General features: G+C 40.8%; 1 protein-coding gene across 2 annotated transcripts in view; it reads right to left on the bottom strand.

Moving 5' to 3' along the window:
- The window catches only part of lhx6.L (LIM homeobox 6 L homeolog), a 100,160-nt gene that overhangs the window by 30,530 nt on the left and 43,080 nt on the right, over window positions 1-26,550 (bottom strand). For both annotated transcript variants that reach the window (XR_005963502.1, XM_018229600.2), the window contains exon 5: window positions 3,145-3,365. Coding sequence is in view for 1 of the 2 variants with exons in the window: in XM_018229600.2 (XP_018085089.2) it covers window positions 3,145-3,365 (221 nt within the window). In the remaining variant the exon portion in view is untranslated. The remainder of the gene's footprint in view (window positions 1-3,144; window positions 3,366-26,550) is intronic.

The raw sequence follows: 26,550 nt of genomic DNA on the forward strand, positions 1-26,550 counted from the left end.
CATTTTTGCTTTTAGGGTTTAGTTCTCCTTTAAGGGCATGAATAAAAACCTCTGGTGAAGGGTTAGGCCAGTGATCCCCAACCAGTAGCTCGTGAGCAACATGTTTCTCTCCAACCCCTCGGATGTTGCTCTCTGTGTCCTCAAACCAGGTGCTTATTTTTGAATTCCAGGCTTGGAGGCAAGTTTTAATTGCATAAAAACTAAGTATAGTGCCAAGTAGAGCCTCTTGTAGGCTGCCAGTCCACATAGGAGCTACCAAATAGCCAATCACAACCCTTATTTTGGCACCCTAAGGGACTTTTTCATGTTTGTGTTGCTCCCTAACTCTTTTTACATTTGAATGTGTCTCACAGGTAAAAAAAAAGGTTGGGGACCTCTGGGTTAGGTGATGTCCCTGCTTCACTGCTGTGAAGAGCTGCTTTTTATGTGTGACATTTACAACAACTGATTCAACACAAGACAAATAAGTGCAGCTTATATTTTGATTTATATAACAAAGCACTAATTATTCTTTTGTTTTACTACTTTTGTGTGCACATTTCCAACACCTATATCTAAAACAACACAATATTTATAGCAAAGCACTAATTGGTTACACTTTGTTTTAACCTTTACTACCTTCCACTACCGCAGTGTTAAAAAGCTCAATGTAATGATCACCTACATTTGACTAATAGCTGTCTTTGTCTCAGGCCAGGTAAGCAGGAGCCCATTATACAGGATATTTGACTAGAAACAAATGTCCTCTAGATCCAATGCAGCCTATGTGGAAAATATCAGTTTTTAGAAAAGCAAGCACTGTTCAGAGTATATTTCATTCTACTGTGCTTAAATCAGAAGGATGATGGCTTACTACTATATTTATTTAAAAGGACACTTCTTTTAACTCTGTATGGTTCTTTTGCCATGCACAAATATTGGACCAGATTCAATTAAGTGAGAAAAATGGTTTATCCTGTTAAAAAATCTTGGGAATTTATTCTTCCTATTGTTTGAAGCTCCAATAAAAAGAAACAAGTCTGAGGTTTATTTAGAATATATAAGAAGATTTGTAAGCATGCTATAATTAAAAACATGATGAAACACCAGAGAGAATCTGGCAAGAATCATTTAAATATCAATGGATTTAAAAGAAATTAAACTTGCATACACGTATAATTGTGCCAACCAAGAAAACCAAAAAATAAGTTTGTGTCAAAATTTACACCTTTAACGTGAACCCACCACTATAAAAGTTGCAGCTTAGGTGCAAATGCCCCAGGCCGATAACTACAGAGATCTCTGATTCAGTACGTTCCATATGCAATCTATGCTCATTTAGCAATAAAAACAGTGTGCATAGCAGTATAAATCACAAAACATTAGCGTTAGCCTAGATGCTGCTGCCCTAGGTTCATAGGTTGTTATAACAATATTTTTTCCAGAAAGAGGATGTGCTCCATGTAACCACCACAGAAACATATCAGGTGCAGATAAAACATACCTAAGATGTTAGGCACCTCCAGTAAACGTTATTGCTATGTTTACCTTTAAATTAAATTTTTGTATAATGTAGACAATTATATTCCGAGGAGATTTGTTATTTGTCTTTATTTTTGTTGTTTCCTACAAAACATTTTGTTTAAAACTGTTCAAGTTTCAACAACTACCTTGTTGCCAGGTGGCAATTTACCCTGGCAACCAGGCCGATGAATGGGAGAATTGAAGAGCAAAGATAAAAGGTAACCATCATTTTTGACTCAGAGGAATAGTCAGTGACACGATTTTAAAGTAAGAAATAGGTAGAAAAGGAAGACAATTCAAGAACAGAAGGACAAGCTATAACATATGAAAAATGAACTAAAGGTGAACTGTCCCTTTAAGAGACATTTGCTTAAAACCGCATATACTTAAACCTTTTTAAAAGCGCTAATGTTCTAATCCATAACAAGAAATGCTCTTCTAGTTCTTTGGGTACACATTATTAATACATTCATCACTTTTGGCACTTGGTTTTGTATTTTATACGCATTTTCGTGACAAACATTTCAGATGGTGATGCAGAGGGGCTCCATCTTCCTCCGCTTCGTATTCTTTTTGGACTCAACAACGATTTGCGCATGAGCAGTTGAAGCGAATTCCAGACTTGGCCCAACTGCACATGCTCCCACAGGCTTCGTGTCGACGTTGAGTCCCAAAAGAATATGAAGCGGTGGACGATAGGGCCCTGGAGCTCTGCTGCACTGCTCTGCATTTTAAGGTCAGATTTTTTAAGGGTTTTTTTTTTTTTTACTAATGCACAGTGTGGAGAGGGAGAGGGGAGGGAGGCAATGCCAGGCAGTTAAGGCGGAGTTTTTTTTGTATAGGAGGGTTATGTTCTCCTTTAATGCCTTTAAGAGGAACTTGGATGATTTATTTGTCAAGTATAATATTATAGGTTATGGTAATACTAACATCTACAATTTGTATAGATATTGGTATATGTAGTTTACGTGAGTGTATAAATAGGTTGGCATAGGGATGCACCAAATCCACTATTTTGGATTCGGCCGAACCCCCGAATCCTTTGCGAAAGATTCGGCCGAATACCGAACAGAATTGGAATCCAAATTTACATATGCAAATTAGGGGTGGGAAGGGGAAAAAATTTTTTACTTGTTTTGTGACATATGCATATTAGGATTCGTATTCGGTTCGGCTTGGCAGAAGGAATCCTACTGAAAAAGGCCGAATCCTGGATTCGGTGCATCCCTAGTTGGCATGAGTGTATATATGAATGTGCACTGGGGATCATTTGGAGGGATTGTTGGAAAATTGTTTGTTAGTGTAACATGGAATCAGGCATGTCTGTGTAAAAAACACATTTTGGAAAAACTATTTTGGTGGTTTTTACATAAGTCCAACTAAATAAGCTTAAGTAAGAAAGGGGAGTATATTTTCCCTTTATAGTGCAACCTCCTGCGGTAGTCTCCGGCCAATGAGCGGTCAAATAATATAACACAAAGGAGACTAGACATGTTTAAAAATGTCATTTGGTAATTGAGAACATATTTGATGTATCTGTACATATAGTTTTCATGTACATTCATGTGTTGGAGAAAATGTAGATATTAATGAATATTCAACAGTTACAACATACTACATTTTTAAATGAAGAGCTCCTACCATTTTCTGCTGCCCGCTTGAGGTTTTCTATCATGGTGTCATAATGGATCCTACAAAGAACTTTTTCTTCCACTAGGCCAAACTCTTCCCCTGTTGACAGTTGTCTTTTACATGAATAGCAAGCAAAGCAGGCAAGGTGGTAGGCGTTTCCCCTGGCTCTCCGTACCCAGTCACTGGCATAAATCTGTCTGCCACAACGTGCACACTTTGTACCAAACCGGCTGAAAGATAAAACAGGGGCACATTTAATTCTCCATTGGCAACTTGAAATTGGGACAGTGCATAATAAGTAACAGAATAAAAGAGATATTTCAAGTCTAGGCCAATCCATTTGTGACTGCATGCAAATACCAATCTCCTCTGCAAAAAAAATTACAGGGATTTTGAAGTGCAAAGTAACAGGAAATGTATAAAAATATTGTTGAGAGAAAAAATGACCAGTATCTTAAACGATTCCCATAGCAGATTTCTAAAAATTTGGGGTCCATGGCTGGAATACAGGTACGGGCCTGGAAATCACCTGACATTGCTTAGTATTTGATTTCAATTTTCTATACCAGTTGACTGGTGCCCTTTGTGGGACCATCATTCACTGGGACCATAGGTGGATCTGTCATTTAGTTTGTTAATTGTTATAAAAATATACATTGTGTTATTAATATGCTTAATCATGCAGAACTGGTTATAGTCTGTTAGCTACTGTGTTAGGTCTATTTGTACGGATGGGATCCTATATATCCTATTACATGATATCTGTATGAAACCATGTGACTTTAAATGACAGTATTCTTGATTTTACATCTGTATAATGGCCGATATTTCCATTTTTACTGCTGTATGCTAACTATGTATACTATGTTTTGTAAAACACAATAAAAATTATTGAAATTGCAAATTGCATGGATGAATTCAGACACTTCTATCAATTTTAGTAGCTAGAAACTACTAAAACTAGAAAATGAATTAAACACCGCTAAAATGTGCTTCTTTCTTTATATGTACCACTAAAAAAAACCAGATTAAATAATTAGTTTAAATAATGGGCCAGATACAGCTATTGTTTTAGCTCATAAAACAAAATTGAGGTATGTGGGGGAAAACTGGAAATGAATTAGTAAATGTGTTTCTCATAGAACTGAATCTGACACAATACTCTCATTATTCAATTGTAGATGGCTCCATAGAGCCAGATGCAATTCAGTTACAAAAACTTCTCACAATTTATCACATGAAATCTCTGTTGACGTGAACTGAACTGAATTAGAAGAAAAGTATTTCCTCCACAAATTTTGGTTTATTTCTTATATATATATATTGTAAGAGAAGTGCTAGGCAGATAGTAGATTTTGTGTATTTTTCACCAATGATGAAAAGTTACGTGCAATAACTCCAGGAAAATTTGTGGTATTGTAGCAGGTTAATGCTACATTTCGTTTGCTGGCTTTAGAAGCTTATGAGTCCCTGGAGTGAAGAGAATGGTAGGCCCTGAAATCTAAATATAGGGTTGTCACCTTTTCAGCTTGGGGAAAACTGGTCGGGGGGGGGGGGGGCAATGGTGTCAGTGGGCTGGCCAGTGACATTGGGGTGGGCCAGTGACATCGGGGTGGGACAGTGATGTCAGGGGTGGGCCAGTGATGTTGGGGGAGGAGCTGATTACATCAGGGGTGGGACTGATGATGTGGCAATCAGCGATTAGCTGATCGTCATGTCATTAACTCCAGTGTTCTGTCCGGATTCGGAAATCCCGAAAGGCACTTTTCACCTGGACAGACCTCCCGGGTGCAAGAAGTTTTGTTTTAATTCTGACCTGAGCACACCATTTTTAGAAACTGTGCACACAAGTTTAAAATGTGTGCACAAACTTTTTTTTGTGCACAGAGCTGAGAAGGAATTCTCAATTCAAGGCTTTTTGAATTTAAGCAATGCTGTGTGAGAAGATGGAGTAATGCAGTGGCTACACACAGACAGACTGCAGAGGATGGCACAGACAGACAATGCACACTGAACAGACCAAACCTCTCTGTTCTGAATTTACACTATACAAAAGTACTGTAGTAATGAAAAGGTTTTGTCCACCTTTACTTTCAGTACAACCCAAAATAGTTGGATCTGTTCTTAGTTGGGAGTTTCCAGTTTTGGGGTTTCCCTGGAAGTTCTGTTAGGGCACTTACACATGAGTGTTTGTCTTGCGGTTTCAACACACAATAGAATGATGAAATCCAGTCAATATTTCCTAATCATACTGTACTCACACAGATGCACCCAAGCTCTGAATGCAGGTGGAGCTCAACTTATTACATTCCACCTCATTCATTTTCACCTGTACTTTTTCTTGGCTTTTTCAGAATCCCCTGTAACCAAAATATTTCAAAATCTTTAATAGAGCCAAACTCTGAATCCACATCTTTTAACTACTAATATACTCTTACTTGTAGTTTGACATGTCTTGTTTTTTTAATACTTTTACATACAGGGGCAGATTTATCAAGGGTCGAATTTCGAGGGTTAATAAACACTCAATGTAAAATCCTTCGAATTTGAATATCGAATTCGAAGGATTTAGCGCAAATGCTTCGATTGAAAGATCGAATAAAAATCGTTTGATCGAACGATAAAATCGTTCGAATCAAACAATTAGAACAATTTTAAGCGATCGATCAAACGATTTTTATTAGATCAAAAAAAGCTAAGAAAAGTGCTGGGGAAGGTCCCTATAGGCTAACATTGCAGCTCGGTAGGTTTAAAGTGGCGAAGTATGAAGTCGAAGTATTTTTTAAAGAGACAGTACTTCGACTATCAAATGGTCGAATAGTCGAACGATTTTTACTTCGAACCGTTCGACCCATTCGATGGTTGAATTACCCAAAAAAAACCTTGGAAATTCAAATTTTTTTTCATTCGAATTCTTCAATCGAGCTTATAGCCCCTTTGTGTTAGGCTATAAACTGAGAACAGTTTAATATTGTTTTACAGCAAAGCCATTTCATTAAAGGGGAACTAAAGTCTAAAATAGAATATTGCTAGAAATGCTGTATTTTGTATACTAAACATAAACATGAACTTACTAAGCCTAATTAAACAAATGATTTATGTTTTCAAAGTTGGCTGCAGGGTCTGTCATCTTGTAACTTTGTTTAACATCTTTTCAAGACCAAGACTACACTCATGCTCAGTGTGGTCTGGGCTTCAGTTGGGAGGATAAGCTTAGGGATAATCATAAATTATCAAAACAGCACAAGTCAAATAATATCTGCCATAGCTGCGGATACAGCAAGTTTAATAAACAGAATTTGCAGACTGCACTGGGCCTGTGGATGCAAATCTCTACACAGTTGTTGACTGCTCTACAGGGAAACAAACAAAGCTGCTCGAGGTCAGGGAAGCAAGGTGGGGAGCTCCCCCCTGCTATTTGAAAGTATGATCGTTTCCAAGAAACGCTGTTATGGACCATCTGAAGTTTCCTATCTGCAGCTGTAAGAGCAAGTAAAACGAAGGGGGAATTTCACTGCATACAGTCAGGTTTATTATAAAAACAGTAACATAGTAACATAGTAACATAGTAACATAGTAACATAGTAAGTAAGGTTGAAATACAGACACATGTCCATCAAGTTCAACCTTTTTTTTTTTTTTTAACTACCTATCTGCCAGTTGATCCAAAGGAAGGCAAAAAAAACCATCTGAAGCCTCTCCAATTTGCCTTAGAGGGGGAAAAATACCTTCCTGACTCCAAAATGGCAATCGGACTAGTCCCTGGATCAACTGGGACTATGAGCTATTTCCCATAACTCTGTATTCCCTCACTTGCTAAAAAGCTATCCAACCCCTTCTTAAAGCTATCTAATGTATCAGCCTGTACAACTGATTCAGGGAGAGAATTCCACATCTTCACAGCTCTCACTGTAAAAAAACCCTTCCGAATATTTAGGCGGAACCTCTTTTCTTCTAATCGGAATGGGTGACCTCGTGTCAGCTGGAAAGACCTACTGGTAAATAAAGCATTAGAGAGATTATTATATGATCCCCTTATATATTTATACATAGTCATCATATCACCCCTTAAGCGCCTCTTCTCCAGCGTGAACATCCCCAATTTGGCCAGTCTTTCCTCATAGCTAAGATTTTCAATACCTTTTACCAGCTTAGTTGCCCTTCTCTGTACCCTCTCTAATTCAATAGTGTCCTGTTTGAGTGATGGAGACCAAAACTGTACGGCATATTCTAGATGGGGCCTTACAAGTGCTCTATACAGTGGAAGAATGACCCCCCTCCTCCCTTGACTCTATGCCCCTTTTAATACAGCTCAAGACCTTATTTGCCCTTGATGCTGCCGACTGGCATTGCTTGCTACAGCCAAGTTTATCATCTACAAGGACTCCAAGGTCCTTTTCCATAATGGATTTGCCTAGTGCAGTCCCATTAAGGGTATAAGTGGCTTGGATATTTTTACACCCCAGGTGCATGACTTTACATTTATCAACATTGAATCTCATTTGCCACTTAGCTGCCCAGATTGCCAGTTTGTCAAGATCATGTTGCAAGGATGCCACATCCTGGATGGAATTAATTGGGCTGGATAATTTTGTGTCATCTGCAAACACTGATACATTACTTACAACACCCTCCCCTAAGTCATTAATGAACAAGTTAAATAAAAGTGGACCCAATACTGAGCCCTGGGGGACCCCACTAAGAACCTTACTCCAAGTAGAGAATGTCCCATTAACAACCACCCTCTGTACCCGATCCTGTAGCCAGTTTCCTATCCACGTGCAAACGACTTCATTAAGCCCAATAGACCTTAGTTTATAAAGCAGTCGTTTGTGGGGCACAGTATCAAACGCTTTGGCAAAATCCAAATAGATCACATCTACTGCCCCCCACTGTCCAGAATCTTACTTACCACATCATAAAATGCAATCAAATTCGTCTGACATGACTTATCCTTCATAAAGCCATGCTGATTGTTGCTCATAATGCCATTCATTAGGACAAAATTTTGAATGTGATCCCTTAACAAGCCTTCAAATAATTTGCCCACCACAGATGTCAAGCTTACTGGCCTATAATTGCCAGTCTGAGATCGTAATCCCTTTTTAAATATTGGAATAACATCAGCTTTTCTCCAATCCATAGGCACCATACCAGATGACAGTGAATCTGAGAAAACCAGAAATAAGGGCTGATCTAAAACTGAACTAAGCTCTCTTAGAACCCGGGGGTGTATGCCATCAGGCCCTGGAGCCTTGTTTACATTAATTTGTATTAAAGCTTTTTGAATCATATCCTGAGTCAGCCACTGACTAGATTGAGCTGAACCATTCGTGCAGTTATTAAGTGAGCCTGTGAACCTAGACTCCTCTATTGTATACACTGAAGAAAAGAACTGATTTAACACTTTTGCCTTATCTGTATCTGTTACAACCATACTGGTACCATTATTTAACGGAGCAACACTCTCAACCTGCATCTTTTTACTATTAATATATTTAAAAAACATTTTAGGGTTAGTTTTCACCTCCACCGCAATTAACTCTTCATTTCTTTTCTTAGCCTTCCGGATTGCTGATTTACAAGATTTATTACAGTGTTTATATTCATTAAATGCAGCTTCTGTCCCTACAGATTTGTAGTTTTTAAATGCCTTTCTCTTCTTTCCCATTAACTTCTTTACTTCTGTATTAAGCCACACAGGATGATTCTTAGAGCTTCTACGTTTAGTCCTTAAGGGAATAAATTGAGAACAGTAATGATTTAATATAATTTTAAAGGACAACCATTTCTGTTCTGTGTTTTTAGCTGAAAACCTAATGCCCCAATCAATGCTCTGTAGGGCAGCCCTCAAGGCACTAAAATTAGCTTTTCCTAAATTCATGGTTTTTGTTGCCCCAGTATATTTTTGTTTTTTGCACCAGACATTAAAAGATATAACATTATGGTCACTATTACCCAGGGGTTCAATGACTTGCACATTTGCTATAAGTTCTGGGTCATTTGAGATCACTAAATCAAGAATAGCATTTTTTCTGGTAGGCTCCTCAACAACCTGTGCTAAAAAATTGTCGTGCAATAAGTTTATAAACTTGTTCCCATTAACTGATCTGGCAGTACCGTTGCTCCAGTCAATATCTGGGTAATTAAAATCCCCCATTATCATTACTTTATCTAAACTAGCAGCCTTTTCTATTTGCATTAGGAGCTTTGTCTCTTCCTCCTCACTTACATTAGGGGGTCTATAGCATACGCCTACAATTAATTTGCTGGATTCTTTACAATTGGTGAAGAACTCCACCCATACGACTTCTGCCCCCTCATTTTCTAACATAACCTCCTCCTTTATATGAGCTTTTAAATCCTGCCTAACATACAGACATACCCCTCCTCCTTTTTTATTGCCTCTATCCCTCCGAAACAAAGTATAGCCACTGATATTTACTGCCCAGTCATGCGACTCATTCTGCCATGTTTCGGCCACACCAATCACATCATATTTTCCTTCCAACACCAGCAGCTCCAGCTCTCCCATTTTACCAGTCAGCATTTGTAAACATACATTTAATACTGGCACCATATTGAACATATGACATGTGGTCCTCCCTATCTTTAACAGTATCCCCAGCCAAATCTCCTCCCCCATTTTCCCTTTGTTTGCCCACTATCTCATCTAACCTGTCTTCCACTGAATCTTTTACTGAACCCTCCCCCCCCACACCTAGTTTAAAATCTCCTCCAACCCTCTAGCCATCTTACACACACACATTTACACATTTTTAATTAAAGTATATTGGAGATAGATTTCTTTTTAATTAAAGAAAGTAAAAATGGGATTTTATTTTTTTGGCTTTAAATCCCCTTTAAGGAATGCAAGTTCAAAGTGCTAAAATTGGCTACTCATTGACAATACTGAGAAAAGTACTTGCTACCATACATATTTTCCTTTGCAATCCTTCAGCCTGCTGTGATTAATTACTCACACAGTGTCAGACTAGGGTGCTTGGGGGCCACCAGAGAACCTCACCTCAAGGGCCCACCAAACATATAAGCATAGCCGCTTCTGTACCTATGCCTACCACCACCTGAGTAATAGATTACCCTGTAATAATTCGCTGTAGGCAGCCTAAAGAAGCACATGCTGCATACTTTGTTATGACAAACTATCCAAATACTAGACTATTATCCCGATGTTCACTATAGAATTCACTGAATGTACAGCTTTGTATAAGAAAAATACTCCATTATTTTAGCTATAGGGTTATTGTGTCATCAACAAGGATTTGTACAATCCACGTTTTAATATTATTTGAAATAATTTCTATGATACTATTTATCAACCTATGTGTTAATTGACTCATATCATCCTAGTAATCTCTTTCTTGATGAATAAATGCCATTTCAAGCTGAACTTAACAAAAACTGAACTAATCCACTTTCCAAGTAAACCAGAACCATCTCCGCTGTTTCAACTGATGGCATGCTTATTGACCCTATCAACCTAGCTTGTTGTGTGGTGGTAGTCATTGGCTCCTCCTTCTCCTTTTCTTCTTTTTCATATTACCACTACAGGCAAACCCTGTTGCTTCCTCCTATGCAATATTTCCAAAGTCTGTCCCTTTCTTGATTAAGCAAAAGTTAAGACCCAATCTCTGCCCTCATCCTATCCCACTTAGACTACTACAACTTGCTATGGCCTCCCAAACTCCCATCTCCTCACTAAAATTCATTTTCATCAAGAAAGAACAGACCCTCCACTGCTATAATCCTTATTTTAGCTTTACCTTAAAGGGGTAGCTCAACTTTAATTTTTACTATGTTATAGAATGTCCTCTTCCTAGCAACTTTGTAATTGGTATTCTTTTTTTTTTTTAAATGATTTCCCTTTATCTTCTATATATTTTCATATTTCAAATGCGGGACACTAACCCTGGTAGCCAAAAAAGCTCTGTGAGCTTATAATTTTATTATTATTTATTTATTTATTGTTACTTTTCACTCCTTATCTTTCTATTCTGACCTCTCCTATTTATCTTACAGTTTCTCATTCAAACAACTGCCTAGTTGCTAAGATAAACAAGACTCAAGCAACCAGATAGCTGCTGATATTCCAAACTGGAGAGCTGCTGAACAAAAAAGCTAAATAACTGAAAAACAATAGGGATAGCAAATTGTCTCAGAATATCAATGTCTATGTCATTCTAAAAGTTACTTTAGGTGACCCACCTCTAATTACAACTGTATATCTCTTCTCCTGTGTCTCTATAAGTCCTGACTGACACCTCCTTTCCTCTTAGAGCTATCACTTGGTCACATCACCCACTAACACTGCTGTTTCCCATCTTAAACCTTCTCTTTTTGGGGGCGCATGCGCGCACGCAACCAAGATGGCCGCAGAATAGAGTAGCTCCGTGACACGTCTCCTAAATTCCCTGTTATTAGCGATCCAGAGCTTTATTTACAGCGCATCGGGGATCCCTAATATCTCCTGACGCCACAGTGAGCATGGGCAAACGTGGTAATCTACCACAAAAAGACTCTATGGAACGATACACGGTTAAAGCTACTCCCACCCGCATGGCGGCAGGCCTGCCAAGATCCGCTGATGAGCAGGGGCCGGAATCGATATCCCCGTCTCAGGCTGCAGGTCAGTTGAGCCCAGTCACCGAAGAAATACTTGAAACCCAGCTGTCGCAACTACATGAGAAGCTCAAAACCACGATTCGCACTTCTATTGCTGAAGCGACTAAAGAGCTCTGGGACAGAGTGCAAAACATTGATGATCGGATGGAGCACTTGGAATTCGCAGCAGAGGAGATTACGCAGCAGGTGTCACACCTTGAGGACGAAAACAAAGCCCTCCGACAGGAGCTGCAGCAACTCCAGTACCAACAGGAGGACACTGAAAACAGGGATCGCAGGCAGAATCTCAGAATCCGGGGGATCCCAGAGGAGGTAGGCCACATTGAACTCAATGATTACCTATTAGCCCTGTTCCAGCACATAGTGCCCGACCTTCCTGAGGGTGAGTGGCGTTTAGATCGGGCCCATCGAGCACTGACTGGGAGACCCCCGCAGACGAAGCAACCCCGTGACGTTATTCTGAGGCTGCATTTCTTCTCCTCTAAAGAGAAAATTATAATGGCGACACGGAATAAGCGGGACATTGCCTATAACGGTGACACCCTCCAGATCTTCAACGATCTCTCCCCTGCCACCCTAGCAAAGAGAAGGGCCCTCAAACCCGTCACGGCAACACTACGGGAACAATGTATTCCCTATCGCTGGGGATTCCCCTTCCAGCTTGTGGCTACCCGCAATGGCACTCACTACGAGATACGTGACCCTGCCGAGGGCCCCACTTTGCTAAAGAGGCTAGGCCTCAAGGCCGGACCGTCACCTCAACGACAGACCTCACCTTCTCCACCACGTCCATCAGAACACCCTCGCAGCGCACCACCGTACCAGCGGTCCCCTGGACCATCGGCGGCCTCGTCTGACCACCCGTCATCCCCGAAACCACAGCGACAGAGATGAGTATGCAGTTTAAGACGACTTCTCTTTGCCTTTTACTACCAAGGTCCATTTTGGACTGCTACTTCCTTATTCATGGAGACCAGCACGGAGACTTCCTGGTCTATTGGTTGCTAACCAATGTTACCCCCACCGAAGGGGGAGTTCCCCCTTCACCTGGAGCAAGGTAGACGGCACAACCTTGCCCCACATCTACACCACCAATTGAAAGCATTACCAACGAAAGCTTTCACAAACATGTCTGATACTTATGTTCAATGTTCTGATATTATCATTGGTTTTTTTTATTGTTTGAGCCCGGGGGACCCCCACACCCCCCTTCTATTGGGAGAGGTAAGACCACAGATTTTCTTGCAATGTGATTATGGCTAAGTTTGTTACATTGAATGTGAAGGGTTTGAACAGTACCCTGAAACGATATTTGCTTTTCAAGGAGGCTCACAGACTACAAGTGGAGGTGCTCATGGTTCAAGAGACGCATTTCTGTTGCTCTGATTCTCCTAAATTGATCTCGAAACAGTATCCCACCTCTTATCTATCCTCGGCCCCTGTTAAGAAGGCTGGAGTAGCAATTCTGATCCACAAAAATTGTCCTTTACAGGTTACAAAATCTCAGATTGATCCTAAAGGGAGATACATCATACTCCAAGGTCACCTATACTACAGAAAGATAACTGTAGCATGTGTATACGCCCCAAATGAAAAGCAAATATCCTTTCTAAAAAGAGTGATGAAGAAAATCGCAGTTCCTCTAGATTCTTTGTTTGTATTAGGGGGAGATTTTAATCTGCTACACTCAACCGCCTTAGACAGAGTGGGAAAACCAATACATAGTGATAGAGAGAGAAGTTCTAAACAATTTAGACAATTTATACGAGCGAACACTCTATATGATGCCTGGCGAGTATGTCACCCAACGGAAAAAACATTCACTTTCTCCTCCCACCCTCATGGTTCACAACAACGCTTAGACTACTTTTTGATCAATCACGATTCCCTAGTAGCCTTAACCACGACAGACATACACCAGATCACCTGGTCTGACCATGCCCCGGTTGAGATGACACTTAGAATCTCGCCTATACAGCGTAAACCTTTCCACTGGAGACTCAATGAGACTCTCTTGACCTGTAATGACACTAAAACACAACTAGCGACTGGGCTTAAGGATTTTTTTGAGAGGAATCAGGGGTCAGTTTCCTCTCCTTTTGTAACCTGGGAGGCTCATAAGGCATGGGTGCGAGGGGAACTCATAGCAGTTGCTGTGCTAGTTATCGCCCAATTGCTTTGCTGAATGCAGATTTCAAAGTTTTCAGTAAAATTATGGCCAATCGCCTGACCAAGCTTATGCCTTCGCTGATAGACAAGGACCAGGTGGGTTTCATCTCCAATAGACAAGCTGGAGACAACACTAGGAAAGTGATTAATCTCATTGATATTGCAAATACCGCTCAAAACCCTCTCCTGGTCCTGAGTCTAGATGCGGAGGAGGCCTTTGACCGCCTTAATTGGGTTTACATGAACAAGGTGTTAGATCTGATGGGCTTTGGGGGTCCCTTCCGGAATGCAATCTCGGCTCTTTACTCTAATCCCACAGCAGCAGTTAAAATAGAGGGATACCTCTCCTCTATTATTCCGATTTCCAATGGCACATGCCAAGGATGCCCTCTTTCTCCCCTTATCTATGCACTCTCAATTGAACCCCTGGCTACTGCGGTCAGAAATTCTCCGAACATACATGGCATCGCTCACCGAAGAAAGACTTACAAAATATCCTTATTCGCTGATGATGTCCTACTCAATATTACACGTCCTTTGACGTCTCTGACGAATTTACACGCTTTATTAGACACCTTCAGTAAGCTCTCCAATCACAAGATTAATCAGGATAAATCTGAGGCTCTCCCAATAAATATACCTCACTCCCAAGCCAAACTCCTACAATTAAATTTTAACTATAAATGGAAATCTGATTATATTAAGTACTTAGGTGTCAGGATCACTCCCACTTATGCAACGCTGTACACGGAAAATTACGCCCCCATTCTCTCCCAGCTCTATAGTGACCTGGAAAAGTGGACCTCCCATACGCTTTCCTGGTTTGGTAGGATGACCACGATCAAAATGGTTTCCCTCCCTAGACTACTTTACCACTTCGAAACGCTCCCTATTCGTATACCTAACAAGGTCATGAAGGTTCTGCAGGCTAGACTTACTAGATTCATATGGGCCTCCAAGTCGCATAGGCTAGCTCGTAAGGTATTAATGACCCCAATTAAATGGGGGGGCCTGGGTGCTCCTGATATTCTTAAATATTTCCTGGCAGCACAACTGCGACAAGCAGTAGCCTGGTCTGACAAATCACACTGTGGTAAATGGGTCACGATTGAAAACGATGCAATGTTTCCGTATACAGTTGCCTTTTTATTGTGGGATATTAACAAACTGATTCCCTTGAAAGACATTAAGCTGAACTCTGTGAAACTGACTTTGGCCATATGGAACTATTCCAAATCACGTTACAATATTGTTAAAGGCCCTCACAGATTGGCCCCTATCTTCGGAAACTCGGACTTTGTCCCAGGCCTGTCCACCTCATTTGCCCAACCCTGGTTGAGAAATGATCTAACGCAGGTGAGGGATTTCTATAACTCGTTGACTCGTAAACTTCACACCTTCCAAGAGCTACAAGCTAAACATGGTGACTTACCCAATGCCATTTTTTATCAATACCTGCAGATCTGGCATTATGTCCTGAGGATGATTGGTCCCCAATTACCTCAAAACCAGACCCCATTGGACATTATTATGGCCACTAGATCCCACAGAAAAGGTCTAATTTCAGATATTTATGGAATCCTCACGATGGACACTGAACTCTCTGTGTTTGTGAAACAAAGATATATGCTGTTATGGGAACAGACCTTGGGAGAAGAGCTCTCCTTACATGACTGGACTACAATATGGGAAAACCTCAGGAGGGCTTCGGCATGTGTGACACATAAAGAGGTTAACTATAAAATCCTCACACATTGTTATATGACACCCGCCAAAATGCACTCTATATATCCAACTACCTCAGCATCATGTTGGAGACACTGTGGTGTAGAAGGCACATTGTACCACATATTCTGGACTTGCCCTATCTTGGTGGATTATTGGAAGGGAGTTTTAGCACTTCTTGAACCTCTACTGGGACGATCCCTGCATTTAGACCCGCAAACATTCCTCTTAGGGAAACCATTTCCCAGATTAAAGAAACATGTACAGAAACTGGCCAACCTTATATTAACCTCAGCCAAACGTCTTTTAGCTTGAAACTGGAAGTCTCCGAGAGCTCCTTCGGACAACAAACTCAAAACAGCCATTCAGGATGTGAGACAGATGGAGTCTTTGGCAGCTCTACATCGATCCCAGTTAATGCTCTTTGATAAAGTATGTTCACAATGGGACTTGATACACACTATCTCTGCCTGACTTCCATCCCACCTGCAGATGTCCGCTCCCTCAGGGACACTATCACTCTTGAGAATATATACCCCCTCTTCCTCTTATGTATGCATATGGTCCTCTCTTCTGATTCCCCCGGGCTCAAATGGTTTATGGTTTAATTTTTTTTTTTTTTCTTGTTTTCTATTATTTTTGAATACTGCTCTAGTCTACGGTGCTCGACTCATATCCATCCCCAATACCGATGTTTACATGCTGCAAGGTGTTACACGGGCGTTACTCCATAGGATTCTCTTACACGACTGTGTATGCCTTGTTGTTAGGTCACCTAATCTGATGTGAACGGATGAGTCTGAAATGTGATAATATGCAATGCTTTGTTAAAACTTCAAATAAATAAAGAGATATAAAAAACCTTCTCTTTTGCTGTGCCGTACATTTGGAACCCATACATTTCTTGAAAGTGAATTTTCCTTCAGTCTCTACAAAACTACCTCTTGGAACACTCGCATGATATTTGACTCAGGCATTTATAAATTAATGAGCCAACGATAACCACTGTAGGATGAGTCTGAAATGTGATAATATGCAACGCTTTGTTAAAACTTCAAATAAATAAAGAGATATAAAAAACCTTCTCTTTTGCTGTGCCGTACTGTACATTTGGAACCCATACATTTCTTGAAAGTGAATTTTCCTTCAGTCTCTACAAAACTACCTCTTGGAACACTCGCATGATATTTGACTCAGGCATTTATAAATTAATGAGCCAACGATAACCACTGTAGGATGAGTCTGAAATGTGATAATATGCAATGCTTTGTTAAAACTTCAAATAAATAAAGAGATATAAAAAACCTTCTCTTTTGCTGTGCCGTACTGTCACGGTCTGCACCCAACACCAGAACAAACACCAGGCACCCTGGTCTCGGCTCGTGCTTCACCAGTAGTGTGACCGCCTTTGGGCCTCGGGAGGAGCCCTCGGCTTACTTGGATGCCACCTGGACTTAAACGAGAGGTGCAAGATGAGGGTTCTGGATAGGCAGAGGGGCACGACAGTAAGGCAAAGTCTTTGGACAGAAGATCGCAGTACAAGGCGTTTAGGCAAAAGAGTAGTCAGATCAGGCCGGGTCGAGGCAGGCAGAGAACAAACGTTATCAGACAGGCAAAGGTCAAACCAGGATGTCAATCAGAGGGTTAATCAGAAGCGGTAGTCAATAATCAGGCAAGGGTCAGAATCCAGAAGTCAGAATAGTCAAATAGCCAGGCAGGGGTCAAAAACAGGAATCAAACAGGTTCAGAATATAGCACAAAGCTCTGAAGCACCAGGAACTAAATCCTATCACGGGCAATGATAAAAATCCAAACTGTGCCTTTAATACTTTTAAATTTCGCGCCACTGCGCACTGACGTCACACGCCAGCGCGCATGCGCACATAAACCAGGAAGAGACGCGCCGCGCGCGCCCTAACTTTTCCCCATTTGCGGCCCAGAGGAGCAACGAGGCGGGCGTCCCTGCCGAGGGGGCTGCAGGCGTCCCTGCAGACCCCCTCCCACTAGACCACCAGGTAAGTTCGTTACATTACCCCCCTCTCTAGGGGGGGCCACTGGACCCCCAGGCTTACCGGGAAACCTAGCATGGTATTGTCTCCTGAGGCGGTCAGCCTTGATGTCATCAACTGAGACCCAAGAGTTCTCCTCAGGACCGAAGCCCTTCCACCTGGTAAGATATTGTAACTTACCCCTCACAAGGCGGGAGTTGAGGAACTCCTGGATCTCATACTCAGGCTGACCTTCAACCAACACTGGGGGAGGAACAGACAGGTGACGAGAATTATTGGCAGGCTTCAAAAGAGAGACATGGAAGGAATTAGAAATTTTGAAATTAGGAGGTAACTGAAGACGGACAGAGGATGGATTAATTACTGTAATGATGGGATATGGACCAATGAATCTAGGACCCAGTTTAGGAGAGGGAACCTTCAATTTGATATTCTTTGTCGACAACCATACTAAATCTCCCACCTTGTACTGGGGTGCTTCCCTACGGGATTTGTCAGCAGCCCTTTTCTGAGCTAGGGAAGCTGCGGATAAAGAATTATGAACTTGAGACCAAATTTCGGAAAATTTCAGGACAGAAGAATTGGCAGAGGGTACAGGGGAATTAGAGTCAGAAAAAGAAAACGCTTTGGGGTGCAAACCATAGACAACAAAGAAAGGAGACTCTCCTGAGGAGGAATGGGTAGCATTATTGTATGCAAATTCTGCCCAGGGTAGCAGTTCGGACCATGTGGACTGGTTATCGGACGCATAGCATCTGAGATACCCTTTCGGTTTGACCGTTAGTTTGGGGGTGATAGGCAGAGGAAAAAGACAATTCAGTACCCACCAAGGAACAGAAAGCACGCCAAAATCTGGAAACAAACTGAACCCCCCTGTCAGAAACAATATTCTCAGGAAAACCATGAAACTTAAAAATATGAGTAATGAATAAGTCGGCCAGGGTTTTAGCAGAAGGGAGATGTGGAAGAGGAATAAAATGAGCCATTTTGCTGAACCTATCGACCACCACCCAAATCACTGTCTTACCCTGAGAAGGAGGCAACTCCACAATAAAATCCATGGAAATGTGAGACCATGGTTTCTCTGGGACGGGTAAGGGGTTTAATAGACCCTGGGACAGATGATGAGATGACTTAGACCTTTGACAGACTGGACAGGAATTGACAAATGTTTTAGTATCCTGTTTGAAAGAAGACCACCAGACATGACGGGATAAAAGAGAAATGGTTTTTGCAATACCTGGATGACCTGCCACTTTAGAATCATGAACCTCTCTTAACACTTGTTCCCTAAGCTACTCAGGAACGAACCATTTACCAGATGGGGTATCAGCAGGAGCGGATGACTGTAAAGGGGACAACAAGGAAGAGAGGTCAGACTCCAAGGTCGCAACAATTATTTCCCTGGGAATGATCGGAGTGCACTCACTAGAGTCAGAGGAAAAGGATTCAAAACTCCTAGAGAGTGCATCCGCCTTGGTATTTTTGGAACCAGGCCGAAAAGTTAACGAAAAGTTGAATCTAGAGAAGAATAAAGCCCACCGGGCTTGCCCTGGATTTAGGCGTTTAGCTGATTCAATATACAGTAAATTCTTATGGTCGGTATAGACCGTCACCAAATGTTTAGCACCTTCCAGAAGATGCTGCCATTCCTCAAAGGCCCATTTGACTGCCAACAGTTCCCTGTTACCTATATCATAATTCACCTCTGCGGGTGAAAACTTCCTGGAGAAGAAAGCACAGGGATGTAACTTGTTGGTAGTCGGGTGCCTTTGAGAAAGGACTGCCCCAGCTCCTACCTCAGAGGCGTCAACCTCCACAATAAAAGGAAGTGCAGTGTCGGGGTGTCGAAGAATGGGGGCAGAACTGAATTCCTTCTTGAGGAAGTCAAAAGCTTGTACCGCTTCGGGAGGCCAGATGCTGGGGTCAGCACCCTTCTTAGTCAAATCAGTAATGGGGGCCACAATTAAGGAAAAATTTTTAATAAACTGACGATAGTAATTTGCAAACCCCAGGAACCTTTGGGTAGCACGTAATGATTGGGGTTGGGTCCAATCCAGTACAGCTCTCACCTTGCCTGGATCCATTTCAAGACCCTTGTTGGAAATATTAAACCCTAAAAACTGAACGGAAGTAACCTCAAAGATACACTTTTCCAGTTTGGCATAAAGATTATTCTCCCTGAGTCTGCACAAGACTTGATGAACATGATTTCTATGTTCACCCAAATTAGAGGAGAAAATCAAGATATTGTCAAGATAGACCACTACGAATATCCCCAGCAGGTCCCGAAATATGTCGTTGACAAATTCTTGGAACACGGCGGGTGCGTTACAGAGACCAAAGGGCATTCGTAGATATTCGTAGTGGCCGTCCCTGGTGTTAAATGCAGTTTTCCACTCATCCCCCTCCCTAATACGTATGAGATTATAGGCGCCCCTAAGATCTAGCTTAGAATAGATCTTAGCACCCTTAACCTGGTCAAACAATTCAGAAATCAACGGGAGGGGATAGCGGTTCTTTATGGTGATCTTATTGAGACCCCTATAATCTATACAGGGGCGTAGACCACCATCTTTCTTTCCAACAAAGAAAAAGCCTGCCCCCGCAGGGGAACTGGAAGGCCTAATGAACCCTCTTTCAAGGTTGTCCTTAATATACTCTTTCATTGCCTGGGCCTCCGGCAAGGAAAGACGGTATGTTCTACCCCGAGGGGGAATAGACCCAGGAATTAGATCTATAGAGCAATCATACTGCCTGTGTGGAGGTAGGGTTTCTGCAGCTTTTTTAGAAAACACGTCAGCATATTCAGCATATGCTGCAGGTAAACCTTCTACAGAAGTGGTTGCCACCACCTGAGGAATACATGAACCACCACACTTAAGACCCCATTGCAGAATCTTCCCCGATACCCAGTCAATATGAGGATTATGGGTCTGGAGCCAAGGTAACCCCAAAATAAGAGGAGAAGATGCACCCTCAATGATAAAAAGGGCTAACCTCTCACTGTGATGATTATCAGAGCACATGGAAAGGGACACAGACTTTTTAGTTACCAAGCCTGAACCTAAAGGTTTTTTATCAACAGCCAAAATCCTCATAGGAGGAATTAGGGGGATTAAAGGAATACCAAATTTTGCCGCAAAGGTGGCATCCAGAAAATTTCCCTCCGCCCCTGAATCCACAAAAGCGGACACCCTGACAGAACCCGTAGGCCAGGTGAGTTTAACAGGTATCAAAATCCTAGAGGTAGACTGGGGAGAGGAAACTTCTGCACCCAAATGGAGCTCCCCTTCTCCATTTAGGCTTGGAAGTTTCCCAGCCTCTTAGGACATAAATTCAGGAAATGACCCTTTTCCCCACAGTAAATGCAAAGACCAAGGGAACGCCTGTGGGCTTTTTCCTCAGGGGTTAGATGGGATATGCCCAATTGCATAGGTTCCCCCTGAGGTTGAACCATGGAAGGGTTAGAGGGCTTAACATTGGACACCATATTAGGAAAGTTATACTTAACATTGGTAAACCCAGAATGCATAGGAGAACCCCTTTCACCCCTTCTTTCCCTCTGCCTCCTATCTACCTGGATGGCAAGGGACATGAGATCATCCAGGTTGGAGGCTAAAGGATAATTTACCAAGCTATCTTTGACAGGATCAGACAGCCCAATACGGAACTGGCTACGAAGCGCCAAGTCGTTCCACCCAGTCTCCACTGCCCACCGGCGGAACTCGGTGCAATACACCTCCGCATCCCATTTCCCCTGGCGCAATTTACGAATCGCGGAGTCGGCAGAAGATGCACGATCCGGGTCATCGTAAAGTACAGCCATGGTTTTAAAAAATGAATCAAGGGAAAAACGGGCAGGATCTGAGAGGGGCAATCTGAGAGCCCAAACTTGGGGATCACCCTGTAATAGGGTTATTACGAACCTCACTTTTTCCTCGCCAGTAGTGAATGAATGGGGGAAAAAGCTGAGGTATAATTTACATGCCTCTTGGAACACGAAAAATTTTGACCTGTCCCCATTGAATTTATCAGGAAACACAATTTTGGGTTCATGGGTTTTGGATACATTACCCAACAGAGCAGGAGAACCCACCGGAGTGGCCACAGGAGGGGTGACTACTGGAGTTGGAGACTGAACCGAAGCATCCAGTCGACGGGTCAAATTGTGGAAACCTTGCATCAGGTAATCTTGCCTCTGCTCATGTTCTTCCAGGCGCTGTAACAGAGTGGTAAGTAGCGCTTCAGTGGTGGAAGGAGCAGCGGCAGCTCGACCTTCTTCGTCCATCTTGGGCCCGTGATAATGTCACGGTCGGCACCCAACACCAGAACAAACACCAGGCACCCTGGTCTCGGCTCGTGCTTCACCAGTAGTGTGACCGCCTTTGGGCCTCGGGAGGAGCCCTCGGCTTACTTGGATGCCACCTGGACTTAAACGAGAGGTGCAAGATGAGGGTTCTGGATAGGCAGAGGGGCACGACAGTAAGGCAAAGTCTTTGGACAGAAGATCGCAGTACAAGGCGTTTAGGCAAAAGAGTAGTCAGATCAGGCCGGGTCGAGGCAGGCAGAGAACAAACGTTATCAGACAGGCAAAGGTCAAACCAGGATGTCAATCAGAGGGTTAATCAGAAGCGGTAGTCAATAATCAGGCAAGGGTCAGAATCCAGAAGTCAGAATAGTCAAATAGCCAGGCAGGGGTCAAAAACAGGAATCAAACAGGTTCAGAATATAGCACAAAGCTCAGAAGCACCAGGAACTAAATCCTATCACGGGCAATGATAAAAATCCAAACTGTGCCTTTAATACTTTTAAATTTCGCGCCACTGCGCACTGACGTCACACGCCAGCGCGCATGCGCACATAAACCAGGAAGAGACACGCCGCGCGCGCCCTAACTTTTCCCCATTTGCGGCCCAGAGGAGCAACGAGGCGGGCGTCCCCGCCGAGGGGGCTGCAGGCGTCCCTGCAGACCCCCTCCCACTAGACCACCAGGTAAGTTCGTTACATGTACATTTGGAACCCATACATTTCTTGAAAGTGAATTTTCCTTCAGTCTCTACAAAACTACCTCTTGGAACACTCGCATGATATTTGACTCAGGCATTTATAAATTAATGAGCCAACGATAACCACTGTAAACTGCAGCACTTTTTTTTTTTATTTGTGTCTGTAAGTTACCCATCTATGGGGCAAGGACCTATTTAACACTCACTACTTAATCTTGAATTATTGTATTATTTTATCAGCCCTGTTTTGTTCAAATAGATTATTGTGCTGTACAGCCCTGTGAACACAAGTTGCGCTATATAAAAAAAAAATCACATACAACCATTGATGTAATAGGGCTTGTGCTAAAAATGTGAAATTGAAAGAGAAGTCACATTCTGTTGAAATCAAAAAAACAAAACTCATGTTCCCAGCATTGTCACTGCTGTAATTTCTCTGTGATTTCTCTACAAAGTCTTTGCAGCATTCTATGTGTACTTAAAGGTACCACTATTCTGCATTATTCTGTTGTATTTTAAATATATGAACATGGGCACGTTGTCTGTATTTCTTAGAGCTAGCTTAACTCCCACAGGGACCTGATTTTCCTGTTGCAGGCTTTTTATTTAACAAAACACATACCACACTGAAAGCACATAAGGTATATCTTTATTTAGAAAGAGCCAGATACATTTTTTAAACTAACATGAAAAGTACAAAATAGCACTTGTAAAAAAAAAAACCCCAGTAAAATAATAACTACTCACTGTTATATGTGCAAACATCAGCTTGTAAATACATTTTGTATATGGCTATTCAGCCATACTTCCTCATTTAAAAACATCTACACATTAAATCTATAATATTGCTCTAGTCTACATGTTTCTTTACAGTTAAAATAAAATAAATTAGCTTTTGGTGGCTTTTGATAGCTTTTTGTGTACATGGCTCATGAGAAATAAATGGAGTCACTCTAGCGCAGTCTATGACAGCCATGATTTTCAGTTTTATTTAACCAAAATACAGTAAATTTTATTATGGAAAAGATGATGGCACTATGGCCATACTTATTGACATATGGACCCTTTGGATTTTCATCATGATTTCCCCAGTTATTTCCTTTTCTATTGCCCCTGGAAGATTCTCTTGGCTATGTATTTCCGTTTCTATTTCCTTTTCCTACTGTGTTTGCAAATTGTATACATATAGAAATTTGAAAACCATTAAAAATAAAGTAAAAACAGAAAGTTTGTGTACATTTAGGGGGTGTGTATATATATATATATATATATATATATATATATATATATATATACACATATATATATATATATATATATATATATATATATATATATATACACATATATATATATATATATATATATATATACACATATATATATATATATATATATATATATATATATATATATATATATATATATACACACATATATATATATATATATATATATATATATATTAATATTCAATCATTTAGCAACCAATCATTTCTTTGCTTTTGTTTTCTAATTTGTAGGTGATGAGTAGGTGATGGTTCAAATCTAATTACTGATTGGTTGCTAAAAGCAACATCACCAATGATGTTTGATTGAGCACCCCCTCTCTTTTTTGTATGCTTGTAGCTAATTTGGCCAGATCAGTAGCACTTCCATTGTGTATATATATATATATATATATATATATATATATATATATATATATATAGCTTAATAAGTAATAATAAGTAAGTAATGATTTTAATAATCATTTAAGACTACACATCTAATAAGTTATTTTTTTAAAAAAATATTTCAAATAAATGCAAATTACGTGGCCAGGAAAACAAAATAGAAAGCGACTGAAGAAGGATGGTGGTGAATGGTGAACTACCCTTTTAATAATGTATTTATTATTATTGCCTATTGTATTTATGTCATAAAATATGTTATAAAATGACAAATCCGGAAATATTGTCTCTGTTTTTACCTTAGTAAAATAATACAATAAATAAAAGGTCCAGCAAATTTCACCATATGAGAAGATGTCCTCTAAAAGTCTGCAAAAATACATTTCATACAAATTATAGTCAATATAATAATGAAAATTAATTTGTGCATAATGTGCTACCGCTGCTAATAATAATAATAATAATAATAATGCTAATATATAATAATAGACTGGGTTCTTTTCTTTCATGCCATCTGCAAGGACTGTGTAAATGCTTTGCATTAAAAAAATATAACTGTACAAAATCTGGCAACATTATAAGCTAGAAGGCCTCAATATCCTTAAATCCTTTTTCGCTCATAAGGAAAGGTTTGCAAGCAAATTCTGGAGGCATGCCTAGTATGCATAATACAATTTACATAGTTGACCCTCAGCTTAAGCAGGTCACTGGCACAAGGTTACATTCATTTCCTGAAATTGCTTGCTTTGCTTTCTCTGTGCAAACAAAGAAAAATTTGTAAAGGCTATTTGTGTTCAAATTAACGTTGTTAGGGCTAAAAAAAAATATTCCACGCAATCAAGCTGAGCTTAGACATCATGAAGCAAAATCAGTACTTTTAATGCAAGGAACAAAACCCCTTTAGCCAAAACCTCTGTTATTATAGAAAATATGAGATTTTGAAAATAAAAGGTGGCTGACAAATTGATAGCAAATATGAATTTAATATTAGTGTACTACACATTATGAACTTGCTTGGAAGGATGTACGTGTGCAGGGATTTTTTCTGAATGTTCTGCAGAAACAAGCATCTTTCTTCCATCTTCTTTAATTGTTATATAATCTAACAGCTGGATATATGTTCAGACACCTGATATATCTCACTACTAATTTAGTAATAGGTGCAGTTTACCACTTACATTGTGCTTACAAAACAAACTACTGCCATGAATCGTTATGATGCTTGAGTGATATAATGAACATGTGTGATGTTAGTCTGTTTTAGTTTTAAATCTCATACAAAAAGCTCAGTAAAATGCTGGAAATATAGTACTTCAATAGGAGGCAATGCTTTTTTCGAGAGGAGTACTCTAATCTGCGTTAAGTCTTGCATTCTAAACAAGATTCCGATGCCATTTAAGGAAACATTTGTCTTGCTTTATATAAACAACATAACTGAACCTGCAAGAATTGTATAGCCATTACCTTCCAGAGCCCTCACCCCCTCCCCAAGTGGCATGTTCCAGATATCAACCAGCGAGCTACTACTGACATAACAAATGAATTACCCACACCTGCCCATGAAATAGCCTTTGAGACAATTCTCAAATTGCTTTTGAGCCCCTTGTTATGTTTTGGGTAGCCCAGGATGAGGAGAGTATAACAGTGCTCTATTAGCAGGCTCTCATGCAGCCATTACACACTGTCCCTCTGCTCCCAGGCAGTGAATAAGTAAAGCATGCTTTCTAGAATCAGAAATCTCCCCTTGATCAGCAGAAATAATGTAATTTTCAAACATACGAATCCAAGCAGTAAAAGGTATGGTAGGCTCAGGTTTGGAAGAAAAGCTGCAGGCTGCTGCAGAGGTAGAAGAGACATCCTGTCGCCAATTGTTATGTTTTGGGTAGCCGAGGATGAGTAGAGTATAACAGTGCTTTATTAGCAGGCTCTCACGCAGCCATTACACAACAGTAACTTTCACTTTCACATTTAAGCTGACAGGAAGTATGCAAAGTATAAGTCTGAGTACAGTGACATCTACAGGCCATCTGCACAAACACCACACCCCTGAAATGAAGTTATTGTGTTAAAAAAAGGCTTTAGTTCCTCACATTCTTATGCCATCTTTTTGTTCAACCCACTGAATTAAAGCTGAAAGTCTGCAGTTCAACTGCATCTGAGTTGTTTATTTATTTATGGGCCTAACTG

Source organism: Xenopus laevis, chromosome 8L (assembly GCF_017654675.1).
Source record: "Xenopus laevis strain J_2021 chromosome 8L, Xenopus_laevis_v10.1, whole genome shotgun sequence".
Lineage (NCBI taxonomy): Eukaryota > Metazoa > Chordata > Amphibia > Anura > Pipidae > Xenopus > Xenopus laevis.